Source organism: Perca flavescens, chromosome 4 (genome assembly GCF_004354835.1).
Source record: "Perca flavescens isolate YP-PL-M2 chromosome 4, PFLA_1.0, whole genome shotgun sequence".
NCBI lineage: Eukaryota > Metazoa > Chordata > Actinopteri > Perciformes > Percidae > Perca > Perca flavescens.
The window spans coordinates 2,998,948-3,014,899 of record NC_041334.1 but is presented as its reverse complement, the minus strand read 5'-3'; the positions used below and the strand labels follow the sequence as shown (position 1 = coordinate 3,014,899).

At 41.6% G+C, this 15,952-nt stretch overlaps 1 protein-coding gene across 1 annotated transcript in view; it reads right to left on the bottom strand.

The window, feature by feature from the left end:
* The window catches only part of si:dkey-49n23.1 (semaphorin-3D), a 111,431-nt gene that overhangs the window by 25,924 nt on the left and 69,555 nt on the right, over positions 1-15,952 (bottom strand). Inside the window, exons 3-4 of the mRNA XM_028574775.1 lie at positions 1,660-1,814; positions 851-913 (exon numbers count right to left, since the gene is read on the bottom strand). Coding sequence (XP_028430576.1) covers positions 851-913; positions 1,660-1,814 — 218 coding nt within the window. The remainder of the gene's footprint in view (positions 1-850; positions 914-1,659; positions 1,815-15,952) is intronic.

Sequence of the window (15,952 nt, the reverse complement as noted above, 5' to 3'; positions counted from 1 at the left end):
AGGAGTTTATTTATAAGGTAAAGGTACTTTATTGTCAGATACACATACATGTAGCAAAATTCATTCTCTAAATTTAACCCATCAATCAAGGGAGCAGTGGGCAGCCAATCACAGCCCCCGGGGACCAACTCCAGATCTGAGCCAATGCCTTGATCAAGGGCACTGACTGGAGAACCTAGTACATGTTTTTGATGGTGGGGGAAACAGAAGCACCCGGAGAAAACCCACACAAACATGGGGAGAACATACAAACTCCACACAGAAAGGCCCCGGAACCAGCTGGATTAAAACCCAAAACTTTCTTGCTTACTTTTGCAACGATAGGTAGGTGGAAAATAGTATCAAAAACTTAGAAAACAGTGACAGAAGGAAGACAAACTTCGAAAAAAGTGACAAAAACCTTGCAAAAGGCAGAACAGTTTTTTTTTTAAAAAGCTACAAAAACTTTGACAAACTTGGAGAAAAAAAGAAGACAGTAGAAAAAAGGAAGGGAGGAAGGCAAGAACAGGTCGAAAATAGTGACAAAAAGCGACAAAACTTTAAAAAAGTGACAAACTTCAAAAACAGCGGCAAAAACTCACGTACCCCCCTGCAGTCCTCCAAAGTACCCCCATTTGAGAAACACTGCTCTAGAGGGCGCTGCCACTATGAACGTAAATATAAAGTGTAATTGCCATTTGAACAAATGGCCCATGGGAGCGTTTGTCAGGGGAGGACAGTCTCGCAGGGGGACTACGATTGGTATAAAAATGAACAAAGACACGCTGTAAACTAACGTAGAGAAAGATGGTTTTTGGTCTCATATCTTGCTTGTTTGAATCTTCTCTGACTCTGATTTAAAGACACTCACCTCCAGGCTTTTCCCCGCCTGCCTGCAGTGCTCCACGTGTTCTCTGGCAGCGGGCCAGTGGATCTGATGGAGGAAAGAAAACACAAGCAGGCACTCAGAGGCAGATCTGTTGCAGTGGAACGCAGAAAACACTCACAAGCTTCTTTACGTTTTGATTTCCTTTGTGTTCTTTGTGTGATTAATGATTCCTCATCATCACCCAACCAGACATAAGAAAAAAAGATGACATAGTATACAAAATAATGACAAAATAGACCAAATAAACATGTATAAATGACAACACCATAAGCCCATCATGCACAAAGCTTCTTAGGAGCCCTCCAGAAAGCTCCGGTACTGTCCCCATTTTCTAGTAGAGACATCTAATCTGACAAACTGTTTATATCAGGTTTTCCATGGGGTCTTAAAAAGTCTAACATTTCTAAATAAAAAATGTATGACCTTAAAAAGTCTTAAATTCGTAAAAAGTATTGTGTTATTCCGTGATATAGGTCTTAAATTTCATTCATGAAGGTCTTAAAAAGTCTTAAATTTGACTTGTTGAAACTTGCAGAAACCGTTTACAAAGACATCTTTTCAAACGCTGCGACCCTAGCCATCTCACCAGCCCACTCCTGGATTGAAGGCGGCACCCCTTTCATTCTTCCATCCTTAAAATAATGTGTCTGGCCATCATTAAACTAGTCTGGACCCAGCTTCGTTTAGGATCGACCCATCTCCCAGAACTAATAACCTCAGGCTGAATGGAACCTGGCTCCCTGTAATCCCACACAGGTTATCATTTTGACTTTATATTTTAAATGTCTCACCGTGTGCGTGGGCAGATCCAAGCTGTCGGGTCTCAGCAGGTAGATGTGGTCTTTCCCTCCGACCAACAGCCATCCCTGATCCTCGTCCAATAACAGGGCCTGGTATCCGCCGCTGACTCCGCCCCCCCAGAACACAGCCAAGCTGTTCCTCAGATCTGAGAGAGACAAGACATGTTTCAGTCAAACAGGGAAATATGAGGCCTTTAACTCTCTTCATTTAGTCAGGATCTTCTTTCAATCTGCCAATTTCTGCCTCAAACATCCTGCAGTGGAGAGTAACAAAGTACATTTACTCAAGTTCTGTACTTAAATACACTTCTGAGGTTCTTTACTTGAGTATTTTCATGTTACGCTACTTTATATTGAATCCAATGAGGATTTATTGGCATTAGCGTTTCATTAACAGTGTGGCCAAAGCATAAAAATACAATTTGTTGAGATTTTAATGTAAATGAATATGAATATTAACACTCAAACGGAATCTGCAGATTCTTTTATTTTACAGTTTTTAGGGGTGATTCAGAATGAAAAACTGCAAAATTTAGCGGCCTATATTTCTGATTGGGATGGAGATGTGTTAGCATTTTGAGTCTCATTTGAATTTAATATCTGTGAAATATTCTGTGGAATCCTGCGTCCAAAGTTACTGTGTCCCGTTTTGAACGCACCTTTTATTACACCTAAACTCAAGAGTATAATGGTATATATTTGAGGTTATGGTGTTGTAATGAGACCAAGTATGAATTATCGCCTATACGGCCTCTCATAGAACCACACTCACTCATCCTCAATGTGCAAGGCATTAAAATGTGAAGTTGTGAAAGAAAGAGGAAAGAGGCGCGCACACACACACACACACACACACACACACACACACACACACACACACACACACACACACACACACACACACACACACACACACACACACACAGGCCGTGTCTCTGGGGAGTGGCTGCTAAAGCAGGCAGAAAACGAGGTGAACAAGCAGAGGAAATGAAGCGTGAAGCCTCGGCGCTGCTGCCCGGCCGACACAGTTTGTTCTGAAACGCTGTCGGCTCGGGCCGCCCGGAGCTGTCAATGATCACTGGGGCCAGGAAAACAAGTTCTATATCTCAGCTGAAAAGATGTATATTCCTAATAATAATAATAATAATGAAGTAATAATGAAGTCTTTTGCAGTTCTGCATAAATAAAGTTGATTCTTTATGTTTGTTTATACGTCTTAGTGTTTCATTTTAAATGAGAACTGTTAAACTGATGAGAACTGTTAAACTGACCACACCTTCTCCTCATTTGAGTCTATTTTAGAGACAAAAAGATTAATCGATCGACAAAAAAATAGCATTTTGATATTTTTTTAAGATGATTGTTTTGGCATTCAGGCCTTTATTATTGTGACAGCTCAGACATGAAAGGGGAGCGAGAGGGGTGGGGATGCCATGCAGGAAAGTGCCGCAGGTCGGAATCGAACCTGCGGAAAGGACCTGGGCTGGGTCTCTATATAAGGGCGCACGCTCTACCGCTATGAGCCACCCAGTCCAACAAAGACCAATAATGCTTTGATCCCGTTTGTGAATCGAGTCGTGAATCGCACATATTATGTTTGTCAAATGAAAAGATAATTTTGCGAGTAAAGAAAGTTTCAGTTTGTCGTGGTACCGCTTTGGTTTTGTGTGAAAACTCTCTGTGAACTACATCTCTCGCAGTGGCGATTTCTTTAAGACTGTAAGGGAAGCTCAGCTTCCCCTAAAATGTCTAAAATTTAAATGGTCAAATATGTACGCCTGTTGTGTTAACATTTTATTGACTAAAATGCGTTAGAATACGTTAATCTCAAAGACGAGTTGGTTCAGAATTAGCTGACTCGATTTCCTTCTCATACATTCCCGTAGCGTCCCCCCGTTGAAGCCTAGCGCCCGTTGACTTCAATGGGACTGCTTTGAGCAGTTTTTTTCAGCGCTTCGAAACTAGAAGGTCATTGGATAAACGCTGCGATTATGTCCCGCCCACGGACGCTCAGCGTCTCTGGGGGTCAATGGAGCAGTGGGCTGGCTTGGACGCTGGGCTTCTGCGTGATGATTGGAGGGTCTGTCGAAGGTCTGTATCTCCTTTTGATTGACAGCGATTTTGTACTATAAAAAGTCGCCGATATGTAGGATATATAATAATATATTAACATAAATAAATGGACAATTTGTATGATGTAGGCCAAAAATGAGCTTCCCCTCTTTGAATGACCAGCAGCCGCCACTGATCTCTCGTCTCGCACAATATACATCATCTCGCTCCCTACCCATAGATATATACAGTGTATGTCAGTGTTTCCTCGATGTTGATTTTGTAGTGGCGGCCTGCCATGGAAAGATTTCTGCCGCCACAGTATCAGAAACAGGGCAGACGCACAATGTAGGTGCGGTTGCCTTTTAAATTATCCTGCCGACATGGCTGCCGCTCACATTGTAATTTAACAACAAGTAGAACTATTGAGAGGTTATTGGACCCGTCAAGTTTAACTTTTTAGCTTTCTTCCGAGTCAACTATTAAACGAACAGCTCCACCAAAAACGTCACCGCGGTGGGTCAGTTCTGATTGGACAACGTTCAACTTGTCAGTTCTGTCAGCTCATCGTCCTGATGTTATACATCTGGAAACATTAAAACGGTAAGTGAGTCATTGTAATATTTAATTATATACTTGATTTTGGTTCCCCTATGAAGAATTTCTTGTAAAATTCATTTTATAGACCTGTTGTAGATGTTAAGTGCCCTATAGGTCCTCAATAAAATGCAGTTCAATCACGGTTGTTGTTCGGACAGACCTGCCCCCACTGCAAAAAAAATCCTAAAGGAAACACATACACATGAGCTGTTGTTTCCAGCGCGAAGGCTCCGAAAGCTGTCTCGGCTTGTGGTTGCGCACCTCTGAAATTTTCCCAATTTTTTTATATTTTTTTGGACATTTTTCATGGTTTTGCCACAGCATAGAAAACTCTGACTTCATTACTCCAGCCAGTTTTGATTATGGGGGGGGGGGTCGTAAATTACGCCCATGCGTCATCTGAGTTGACCTGCCTGTGCTGCAAATAATCAGCTGAATGAGTGAAAGGAAATTAACCATGAAACTCCTCTAGACTGATTTACAAAAAAAAAAAAAAAAAAAAAGTGGATGTGTGTGTGTGTGTGTGTGTGTGTGTGTGTCTATGGGGGGGAGTGGCACAAACTGTAATGAATGTGCACAGAGACGCCGCTGTGTGGGTCCCAAAGATGGAAAGCTGTGGCTTTGAATGCAACACGGCACATTTGTTACACTTCACCACCATTTAAAAAGAAATAAATCACAATCGCAGCGCTTTCAGCGGCGGTGACAGCGGACACCAGAGTCTCTGACCAGCCGTGGAAACTACAGAAGAGAGAGACGTTAACACGGGCGGGGAAACATCGACGGCAGAACAGAAGAGTTTATTTGTACAGACTTTAATCACACTGCTCGTATAAGAGGTTTCCACAAACCAGCCCCAAATGATAAATGAAGCGATGAATACAAAGTGATTCCCCAGTCTTAACGGGGAAAATCTCATTTGAGCAACGTTACGTTTTTTTTGTCCCGTTTGTCTTTTTTCTTTGAGACCTGTTCCACAGCTACAAATGCTTTTTACATTATCAAAAAAAATAATTCTGACTTTAATAATTTGGGGGGGAAAACAAGAAAAAAAGGTTTGCAAAATGTTGCATTAAAGGGCTCTGCACAGACACCACGCTCCATCTGAAATTTAAAAGGGTGACTTTTAATCTTTACTTTCTCTTCTCTTTTATTTTTGCTTAAATGCTTTATTTCTCTGGAAGTCTTTTTTCTTTGTGTTTAAAAATGTCGCTGCATGTCATTCTTCCCCTTTCAAGTCTAAACTGTCCTATACAAATAAAGGTCTAAAATGCCCCCCAAAAAAAAAATATTTTTTAACCCTCCTATTGTCTTCGGGTCAAATGGGACCCATTTGCCAAAAAGTTTTTATATCAGAATTTTTGGTTTTCTTTCAACCAAATTGTCAAAATAAATAACGTGGATGGTTCCATTAAACGTTCTTCACAAGTAAAATAAATGATCAGTTGACTACTTTCATTGAATTTGGGGGATTTATTAAATGTTTAAGGCATATGGAGAAAAGCAATTATAAAAGAATGTTGAAAAAAATCAAAAAAACTTCGGAAAAAGTGAAAAAAACAGCTACAATGCAAATAATTCAGCTCAGCTCATCTTGAGATATCATCAACAATCCATTTCAAATGTTCAGCCAGCTGTATATTTGCAGTATGATGAGCTGGCGAAGATGGAGCCATTAAAGGGCGCATGTTTCCATTAACCCAATGTCAGTCATATTCTAACATTATATTAAGATTACGCACTCCACACAACTAACTAGTTATGTATTGACGCTGTAAAAGCATGTGTTTCCTTATGTGCAAATGGGATCAGAGCTCTGGAAAACATTACACACAAGGCACATATATAAACTGTTCCAAATGTTTGACATTTCATCCTACAGTCTACATCACACACACACACACACACACACACACACACACACACACACACACACAAAACGGTGGGAAATAGAGTCCATGATGAAAGAAAACCTAGCAGGAGATATCTTAAAGTATACTCTGCCTGAGGGAGACGTGGTGGGAAATATGTCACGAAACACTGTAGAGGAGAGGAAAGCAAAACGCTTTACGTCACACAGAACCACGGGATGTTCAAATGTGTCGCAGGGATTTATTAGTTTGGACCGACAGCGAGTAGGGCTGCACGATATGAGGAAAATGTCAAATTGCGATTATTTTGACTGATGTTGCCACTGCGATATGATTCATGATATTGGAGGGAATCATTCTCATTTTCATTGAAACACAAAAATGGACTATAGTCATGTAGTGTAATTTTTGCAAGACTCCGTACCAAACAAAGATGTTTTCCTTTAGTCTGTAGGGTGGGATTTGTAGGCCCAGGACGTCTCTGCAGATCCACAATACTTCATTCAGAATGGTTAGACACATATTTTGCCTTTAACAAATATTGCGCCCTCCCTGCGATGTGGATATTGCAATAGTCCTTATTGCGATTTCGAAACAATTGTGATTAACTGTGCAGCCCTAATGGCGAGGTGGAACGGTTACTGAAAGGTCTGTAAGCTACCTAGTCAATAAGACGTGCGTCCTCATTTCCAAAGGTCTCAGTTTGTCCATTTAGTAGTCTTGCTAGTACAAAGCTTCCGGTCATCAGTGGAAATCTTTGATTTTACATGATTTGTATTGACTTTAATGGAAGACACCTTTCCCCTGTCAAAATAAAATCATGTTTTTTGTTACTTTACACCTGCCTGACATCAATTCTTACTCTAACGTTGCTAAGGTGCCCTGTCTGTTGTCATGTAATAGCACCGTGCCTGATTTGATTCCAGCCGGGAACCTCTTTTTTACATATTGTCTCAGCCAACGTTTCCTGCCTGTATCTCTACTGTTGTCACTACCCGATATGAGTCGAGTGCAGATGTGAGTTGTGCATGCTCAGATTTAAACGGTTCACGGCACAACGCCAAGGGATCCGGATCCGGCAAACGTTGTAGCTATCTATGATTGTTTGATCGCTAACGTTAGCTCTAAACGCCATTCAAGTGACAGCCTTTGTTGCGTTTGAACTAACTTGTAGCTAGCAGTGAACGATCTTCGTTATGTAGGTCAATTTTTATTGTATTGACATTACAGAAGTCTGTTGTTAATCTAGAACTGACATCAGGGATCACGCGGTAAAAATGTGATGCCTTACAGTAAATAATAAATCACTGCTATGTAACGTAACTATCTCATTATTCTGTGGCTAACAGCAAAACAGATCTGTGTGAAATCGTCATTGTCGCAAAGTGACGCATGCGCAACTCACATCTGCACTCGACTCACATCGCGTAGTGACACTGTCACTATCAAATATAGCAAAAATTCAAAAGAGACTTGAGATTGTAGTTTCAACAATCTGTGGACGCGAGACCTTTTTTTAAACCAAAACGTAGCAGTGTAGATGTAGGCCCAGTCAGCCTCGTGATGATTATCTGATTAGTCAATGCTTCAGGGAGTCTGGATGCAATTCACTTAAACGGCTAAATGTTGCTTTTCCTTTCAATCGAGGCTCAGAGCTGATGTTGATTGCTTCTGATTGGTCAATGGCGCAATGTCATGACCTCTACACAACTCGATTCAGGTACAACTTTTAGTTTATGCATCGGTTCTTTGTGATATGAGTGTGTGTGTGTGTGTGTGTGATTTCAGGTCAGGGAGTTTGTCTTCTCCACTGCCCACCCACTTAGCTCTTACCGAGGTTATCCTCCCCCGAAAAACGCTCCCATGAGTTGTTTCTTCAAGCGGCGATTCGACTCATATTAACCCTTATAGAGGCGGCGCCCTCTAGTGGCCGTAGTAGTTCTGACGGGAGTAAAGCAGGAAGTAAGGAGAGGAAGCATAAGAGTACCAACACCAGGCGTACGTTGTGAAACGGTCGCAGCTAACACGGTGGATTGAAACAAAACTACTTGGGTTAGGTTTAGAAAAAGATCATGTTTGGGTTAAAAAATAAGTAGCCTACGTTTGCTACATTATAGAAGTTACGTGAGGTAATTGTTCAAACCGTTCATCCACCATTATCTCCCTACACACATGGTTTTCACAACAAATATTCAAATTAAAAGCTAAAATCACACGTATGAGGGATGACGTAGAGCTCTTTTTAATCACTTCGCTGGTCCTACATCATGCTGCCCGGGTTTAATTCGCAATAATGACCCCGGTGGCTATACATTATCATTGTAAGAAGCAAACATAGTGAGTTCAATTAGCAGTTTATATTGAGGCTTTATGATCAGTGGCATGCTAACTGTGTATGCAGCACCATGACTTCCTGCTGTTTGACTCCGTCAGTCTAATCAACAGGATCATTTCCACTAACCTCTACGAGAGCTGAAACTAAACTAAGCGTGAATGCCTGTGTGTGTGTGTGTGTGTGTGTATGTGTGTGTGTAGCGTGTTTAAGAAGAAGACCAGATTGATTTGGATAATGGCAAACACTTGTTGAAGACATCAGGCGAAACAGATGCACTGGGAGAGCTGGGTGCGTGCCGAACACCTGTACCGCACACGCATGAGTGTGTGTCCCTGAGTGTGTGTGTGTGTATGTGTGTATGCAGGAAAGAGCGAGAGCGAGAGAGAGAGAGAGAGAGAGAGAGAAAAAAAGACCAACTTTATTTTCACTGTGAGAAGGTATGTGAGTGTGAGAGCGCAGAGTGAATATGAGTCTGTCGAACATCTGTATGTGCGTGCTTGCACGTGTGTGCGCGTGTGTGCACATGTGTGTGTGTGCATGCGTGCTTGCGTGTGTGTATGATTGATCGTTCCCTGTGATTAACACTGTTTGCCTGCAATCAGGAAGGTGATTAAAACTGGATTTGCTCCATTAAAACATTAAAATGGTGCGTGTGTTTGAGTGGACGAGGTGAGAGGTACAACACTGTGTGACCTGTACTCGTGTGTGATGGGAAGATTATTTTTTGGGGCTGACATGCAGCAAAGGGCCGCAGGTCGGATTCAAACCTAGGACTCAACCTGCACTCTAAGAAATAAATCCGTAAAATAACAGAAAAGGTTCTTGCAGCTCATTACCCAAACTTAAAAACAGAAATTATCTTTTTAGCTACAGTAAAAATACAGAGCAATATTCTGAATTTGATACAGGTCATGTAAACAGCATTAGAGACGCACTGAATCCAGATTTTTGGGGTTCGGCCAAAGACCAAATCCACTGGTTAAGATTCTGCCGAATCCGAAACTGAATACCGAATCCTCCTCCCATCCTCAGTCCATGAACGCAGTTAACGCATGAATGAAGTAAACAGTGACTGTCCTTCCTTTGCCGTACCTGAAGTTGCTGCATTCTGGCTGCTGTCTGGAGATTCCTTCATGCACAACTCGTATTCTTTTGGATGTTTCAGACCAGATGTTGTAACAGCGGCCATGTTGTGTATTGTTTAGGGTCCTCGCCACCACCAGACCAATCAGCATTGCAAATTGAACATGTAGCTGGACTTGAATGGTCTTCTTTTGACTAAAAGTACTGCCAAACAACAACTTTTTCTGTTCACCAGTTCCATGTCCACTTTCTCACAGCCTACTGCATTGAACGCTCCACCTACGTAAACACCTTCCTGTAATCAACGGCGCCGTCATTACGTCGACAAGCGTAGGGTTCGGTGGAAAAAAATTCTAGGGTTTGGCAGAAACCGAACCGCGTCAAAAAGCACAATATTCGGCCGAATCCGAATCCTGGATTTGGTGCATCCCTGGTTTAGCTACAGTAAAAATACAGAACCTTTTCTGTTATCCTGTTTAAAACTCTCTCATACAACGCTGTTAGGTTGGTAAACTTCTGAAAATGCTGAATAAAACTTCAAAAACGTTTCAAAAAAGTGTTGAAAAAAGCGACAACACAGACTTCTTTAATCTCCCAAGGCTAACCTCTGTGGCCGACAAAATATGTCTAAGTACAAGTTATGCAATTTGAAATGTATAAAACTAAACTGTGAATCACGTTCTATGGACAATTTCTGTTAAAATATACAACTGTAAATACACAGATATTTCTTACAGTGTACTAGGTCACCGCAAAGAAAGTGTTTTTTGAACCAAGCATGTAAAGATGTACTAGTAGATGAACCTGATATGGGCATGATATGGAACCTATAATGAGATTATTACTTTTTACTCAAACAAAAAGTAACAGCAGTGTGTTTTGGATTCAGTTGAGTTCAGTTTTGCATAACCTTAAATCATAAAAAAAAAAAACTGCTCACACAGTTTCCTGCTTCACTCTCTGCCGGCCATTCAACATGTTGGTCTGAGCTTTAGAAAGTGAAATAAATTAAAAAAAATACAAAATGAATTTAGCTCCATATTTGGTGATTTAATGTCTCTCAGTCTGCATCGTGTGTGTTTGAGTCGGAGGTGAGCTGGGAGAAATCATCGGCTTTACAGCTCGTCGTTCCCTCTTTCATCTCCCCTCCAAAGACACACACACACACACACACACACACACTCGACAGACTCATATTTACTCCTCCACTCTCAGTCACATACCTTCTCACAGTGAAAATAAAGTTTTTTCAGTTGATCTGCCTCTCCCTTTCTCTCTCTCTCTCTCGCTCACTCGGTCTCTCCCTCTTTCTTTCTCATACAGACAGACACACACACACACACACACACACACACACACCCAGAGTCTGAGTCTGCTCAGTGTTAACATTGACCACAAAAGTCACAAAACAGCAGCCGAGGTATTTCCAAGTTTTCGTTTTTTTTCTCATTTTAACTTTTACAGCTAAATATTTAAGGACTGAACGCTCGACAACAGTCTCTGTTATGCGTCTGAGCTCCTTCCAATGCTGCTTATTATCTCATTAAAGCAGGATAAAGTTTTAGTTTGAGCTTGAATGAAGCCACTAAACTATTTACACAAACATGTTTGCTGTGAGTTGGACAGCAGTAATGATTTAAAGCTGCTGAACACACACACAGTTTAGATATTATGGCAGCAAATAATGATTATTTTCCTATTCTTTAATCTGTCGATTACAGTTTTTTTAGCATCGCACTCCCATAACATTGTTGCACTCACGGTGGACAGTTAAATGTCTTTTTAAATGAATTTAAATATATGTAGCAGAACCAGAGACATGCTTTATCTACTTGGAAGAAATATGAATAAGATGTAGAGTGTGTATGGGATGTGAAAGTGACAGAGAGTGACATGATTAACATCTGGATATGAGAAGATTTTCCTCTTTTGAGCTGGTGAAAGCGTTTCAGTTGATTTGACAAGGCGTGGCGTGCGTCAGAGTTTAACATGACAACATGAGTGACATGCTGAGAGGAAAGAGGGGGAGGAGGGGGCAGAGGGGGAGGAGTGCTATCGCTCAGATAAAAACCGGGTGATAAGATAAGAGCTGACTGGATTCCTCACGTCTGCTCGCCGTCATATGTTTCTGACGACTATAGCCCCTCGAATACCAAACGCATTACACCGGCAACGCCTTTAGATTATATAGATCCCACACAAACTACACTCAATATGGATAGGGGGTGTGTGTGTGTGTATGTCTGTGTGTGTGAGTCTGTGTGTGTGTATGTCTGTGTGTGTGTGTGTGTCTGTTTCTCTGTGTGTGTCTCTGTGTGTGTGTGTGTCTCTTTGTGTGTCTCTGTGTGTGTCTGTGTGTCTCTGTGTGTGTCTTTGTGTGTGTGTGTCTGTGTATCTGTGTGTGTGAGTCTGTGTGTGTATGTGTGTGTCTGTGTGTGTGTATGTGTGTGTGTGTGTCTCATTGTGTGTCTCTGTGTGACTAGCTTTGTGTCTGTGTGTGTGTGTGTGTGTGTTTATGTCTGTGTGTGTGTGTGTCTGTGTGTGTGTGTGTGTCTGTGTGTGTGAGTCTGTGTGTGTGTGTGTGTGTTTGTGTGTGTGTGTGTCTGTGAGTGTGTCTGTGTGTGTGTGTGCGTGCGTGTTTGTGTCTGTGTATGTCAGTGTGTGTGTCTGTCTGCGTGTGTGTGTATGAGTGTGTGTCTGTGTGTGTGTGTGTGTGTGTGTGTGTGTGTGTGTGTCTCTATGTGTGTTTCTGTGTGTGTGTGTGTGTGTGTGTCTCTATGTGTGTTTCTGTGTGTGTGTGTGTGTGTGTGTGTGTGTGTGTGTGTGTGTGTGTGTGTGTGTGTCTGTGTGTGTCTCTATGTGTGTTTCTGTGTGTGTGTGTGTGTGTGTGTGTGTGTGTGTGTATGTGTGTGTGTGTGTGTGTGTCTATGTGTGTTTCTGTGTGTGTGTGTGTGTGTGTGTGTGTGTGTGTGTGTGTGTGTGTGTGAGCTGGCAGATGTTTCTCACGTCACACAGAAAACATCTGGTTCTCTGCTGAACTCTGGCAGCGTCTCTGACAACAGCAACATCAGAGTTCATCAGATACGTCGTAGACATTGTAGAAGTAAGATGTAATATTCAGAAACATTCAGTCTGAAGTTATTACCTTTTTTAGGACCTTGGCTTTAAGCTTCATTTAGATGCCGTTTTTTTCCCCAATCTCAACCTCCCAAAAATAAACTGTCAGAATTAGCAGCATGTTCCTAGAGTTTTACAGCAACGTGACAGCAGAAAAGATCCAAAAGTCCAACATTTCTAATGAACCATTCGTACATATAGCTACACTGTAACTCCTATGTATTCCACGTATTGATTACTGTCAGCAGCACATTGACTGCTGCTGATTAAGAGCGTGAAGATCCTCGTAGGGAGGAGGTCGGGGGGATGTTTGGCTCCTAAAACACAGGGCTTTCAATCCGGGGAGCAGAGTTCATTTCCCGGAAGAAGTTAAGGAGAAAACACAAGACTTTCACCCAGGAAACAGGTGTTCATATCCTGAAGGAGAAAACACAAGACTTTTACCCAGGAAACAGGTGTTCATGTCCCGAAGACGTTAAGGAGAAAACACAAGACTTACACAGGAAACAGGTGTTCATGTCCCGAAGACGTTAAGGAGAAAACACAAGACTTACACAGGAAACAGGTGTTCATGTCCCGGAAAAAAGTTAAGGAGAAAATACAAAACTTTCACCCAGGAAATGGGTGTTTGTGTCCTGGAAGAAGTTAAGGAGAAAACACAAGACTTTCACCTAGGAAACAGGTGTTCATGTCCTGAAGAAGTTAAGGAGAAAACACAAGACTTTCACCCAGGAAACGTGTTCATGTCCTGAAGAAGTTAAGGAGAAAACACAAGACTTTCACCCACAAACGGGTGTTACTGTCCTGAAGAAGTTAAGGAGAAAACACAAAACTTACACAGGAAACAGGTGTTCATGTCCCGGAAAAAAGTTAAGGAGAAAATACAAAACTTTCACCCAGGAAATGGGTGTTTGTGTCCTGGAAGAAGTTAAGAAGAAAACACAAGACTTTCACCCAGGAAACAGGTGTTCACGTCCTGAAGAAGTTAAGGAGAAAACACAAGACTTTCACCCAGGAAACATGTGTTCATGTCCTGAAGAAGTTAAGGAGAAAACACAAGACTTTCACCCAGGAAACAGGTGTTCATATCCTGAAGAAGTAAAGGAGAAAACACAAGACTTTTGCCCAGGAAACAGGAGTTCATGTCCCGGAAAAAAGTTAAGGAGAAAATACTAAACTTTCACCCAGGAAATGGGTGTTTGTGTCCTTGAAGAAGTTAAGGAGAAAACACAAGACTTACACAGGAAACAGGTGTTCATGTCCCGGAAAAAAGTTAAGGAGAAAATACAAAACTTTCACCCAGGAAACAGGTGTTCATGTCCTCCAGAAGTTAAGGAGAAAACACAAGACTTTCACCCAGGAAACAGATGTTGGTGTCCCGGGAGTACTACTTAAGGGGGCCGCTGTTTTAATCCAAACCACAATCATTTTTTCTAATCTTAACTAGTTGTTTTGGTGTCTAAACTTAACTGTTGTAACATGACGCTCACATTTTGTCAGCTAAACTTAAATACAACAGCGCTAAAACAACCTCACGGAGCTTTGTAACCTACTCAAAGTCACCTTTTCTCGGCTAAATTTAACTGTAAAGACGGCTTAACTTAATTGTTGCGTGTCTGGTCATGCGACGAAAGTTCAGTCGCCGTAATTGTTGTGAATAATTTTGGTATGATATCATACGAAGCTGTTCATGAGAAGGTGTTGCACAATAATTACTCTATATCCGATACATTCGCCAAGGACAGCGAATTCCTTCGCAGCTACTCTGTTCGTATGAGAATCCTTCAAGAATCTAACATCTAAGTACACGAGTCGAGTAAGCACTTCTACTGTAGATACACAAGGAATCATTTCATAAGTTCAAATCCAAATTTGTGCCAAGTAAAGATCGCCTGAGAAAATAAAAATGGTCAGTAGCTAATCGGTTTCATCCCAAAGAAGACACACAGATGTGTTCCCAATATGCTCTCATATAAACACAGCGTTTGATGTCGCTGGACTGTGCAGACAAGCTGCAGCACACATGGCCTCAGTTAGCACATGCTAACACTTAGAGCGGACCGGAGGGAACAAGGCATGTCACAGACCGCTCGTGGGTTCAGGTTTTGGATTCAAATGAAAGCCGTTCTGCAGGCGTCTGCAGGATGATAGAAACACCCCCCAGCTGTCCTGACACCGCGGCCTGTGAGGAGAAGGTGACGTTTGCACGGGAAGCTGTCTTTGTCAATAACTCCCGGAGGAACATGGGGCTTTTTTTTCGTTAAGCCCACACATTTGCCTACAAGTCCTCTAAACCCGTGTTTCTCAAACAAAACGTTTTTCAGTTACAAGGCTGTTGTATCATTGGTTCTCTTTATATACTTATTTTTCTACCAAAAATGTGACATTTTTGTCATCTTCTTTGGACCTATTCTTCCTTCCTTTCTTTCTCCGCTTTTTTCAACGTTTTTTTCCACTTATTTCAACTGTTTTAAAAAAAAATGTTGTAGCTTTTTTGAAAGTTTTTGTTACTATTGTCGACCTATTCTTGCCTAACGTCCTAACATCTTTTTCCAACGTTTTTGTCGTCTTTTCCCATCAGCATTTAAATGTTCTTCAGTAACCAGGCTGCTGTTTAGTAATTCTATCACTGACATTGCTTTATTGTTCCTCTTTATATAAACTTTTTTTTCCACCAAAAATGACACTCCAATCCAAATTTCAAGATGATATCTAGCCTCATATATCAATGTCATTATAATATTGATGTATTGCCCAGCCCTAGTTGGAATGGTAATTAAACCTACATTGTGTAATTTTTTGAGTTGATTATTAGCACAGTTCTTTCACAAATATGTACTCATTCATGTGTAATTACTTCCACCAACTAATCAAAGTATTCTCGTAAGCGTAGAATCTGCCATTCAGAATCATTCAGAATACATACGAGTCGCTCGAATGACGGCCGCCATGTAGCGCCTCCATCTCTAAAATACATTAGCCAAAGAGGGACATTCCTCTGCCTTTCGCCCTCTTACACTCAGTGGCACCGTGACGAATGCCAGGGGGAGATTACTCACCAGGGAAAAAGGGAATTAGAACATCAATGCAACAGGCAAAGCAACAAGACCAAAGTTAATATTGGAGTGGCTAGAACAGCTGCGTGTAAACGATGGAGATACTAAGAGCTCATTTCGAGTTCGGCCACCGTTGCAGTTAAAACGCGCTCGGAATGGGAGGAGCTAGA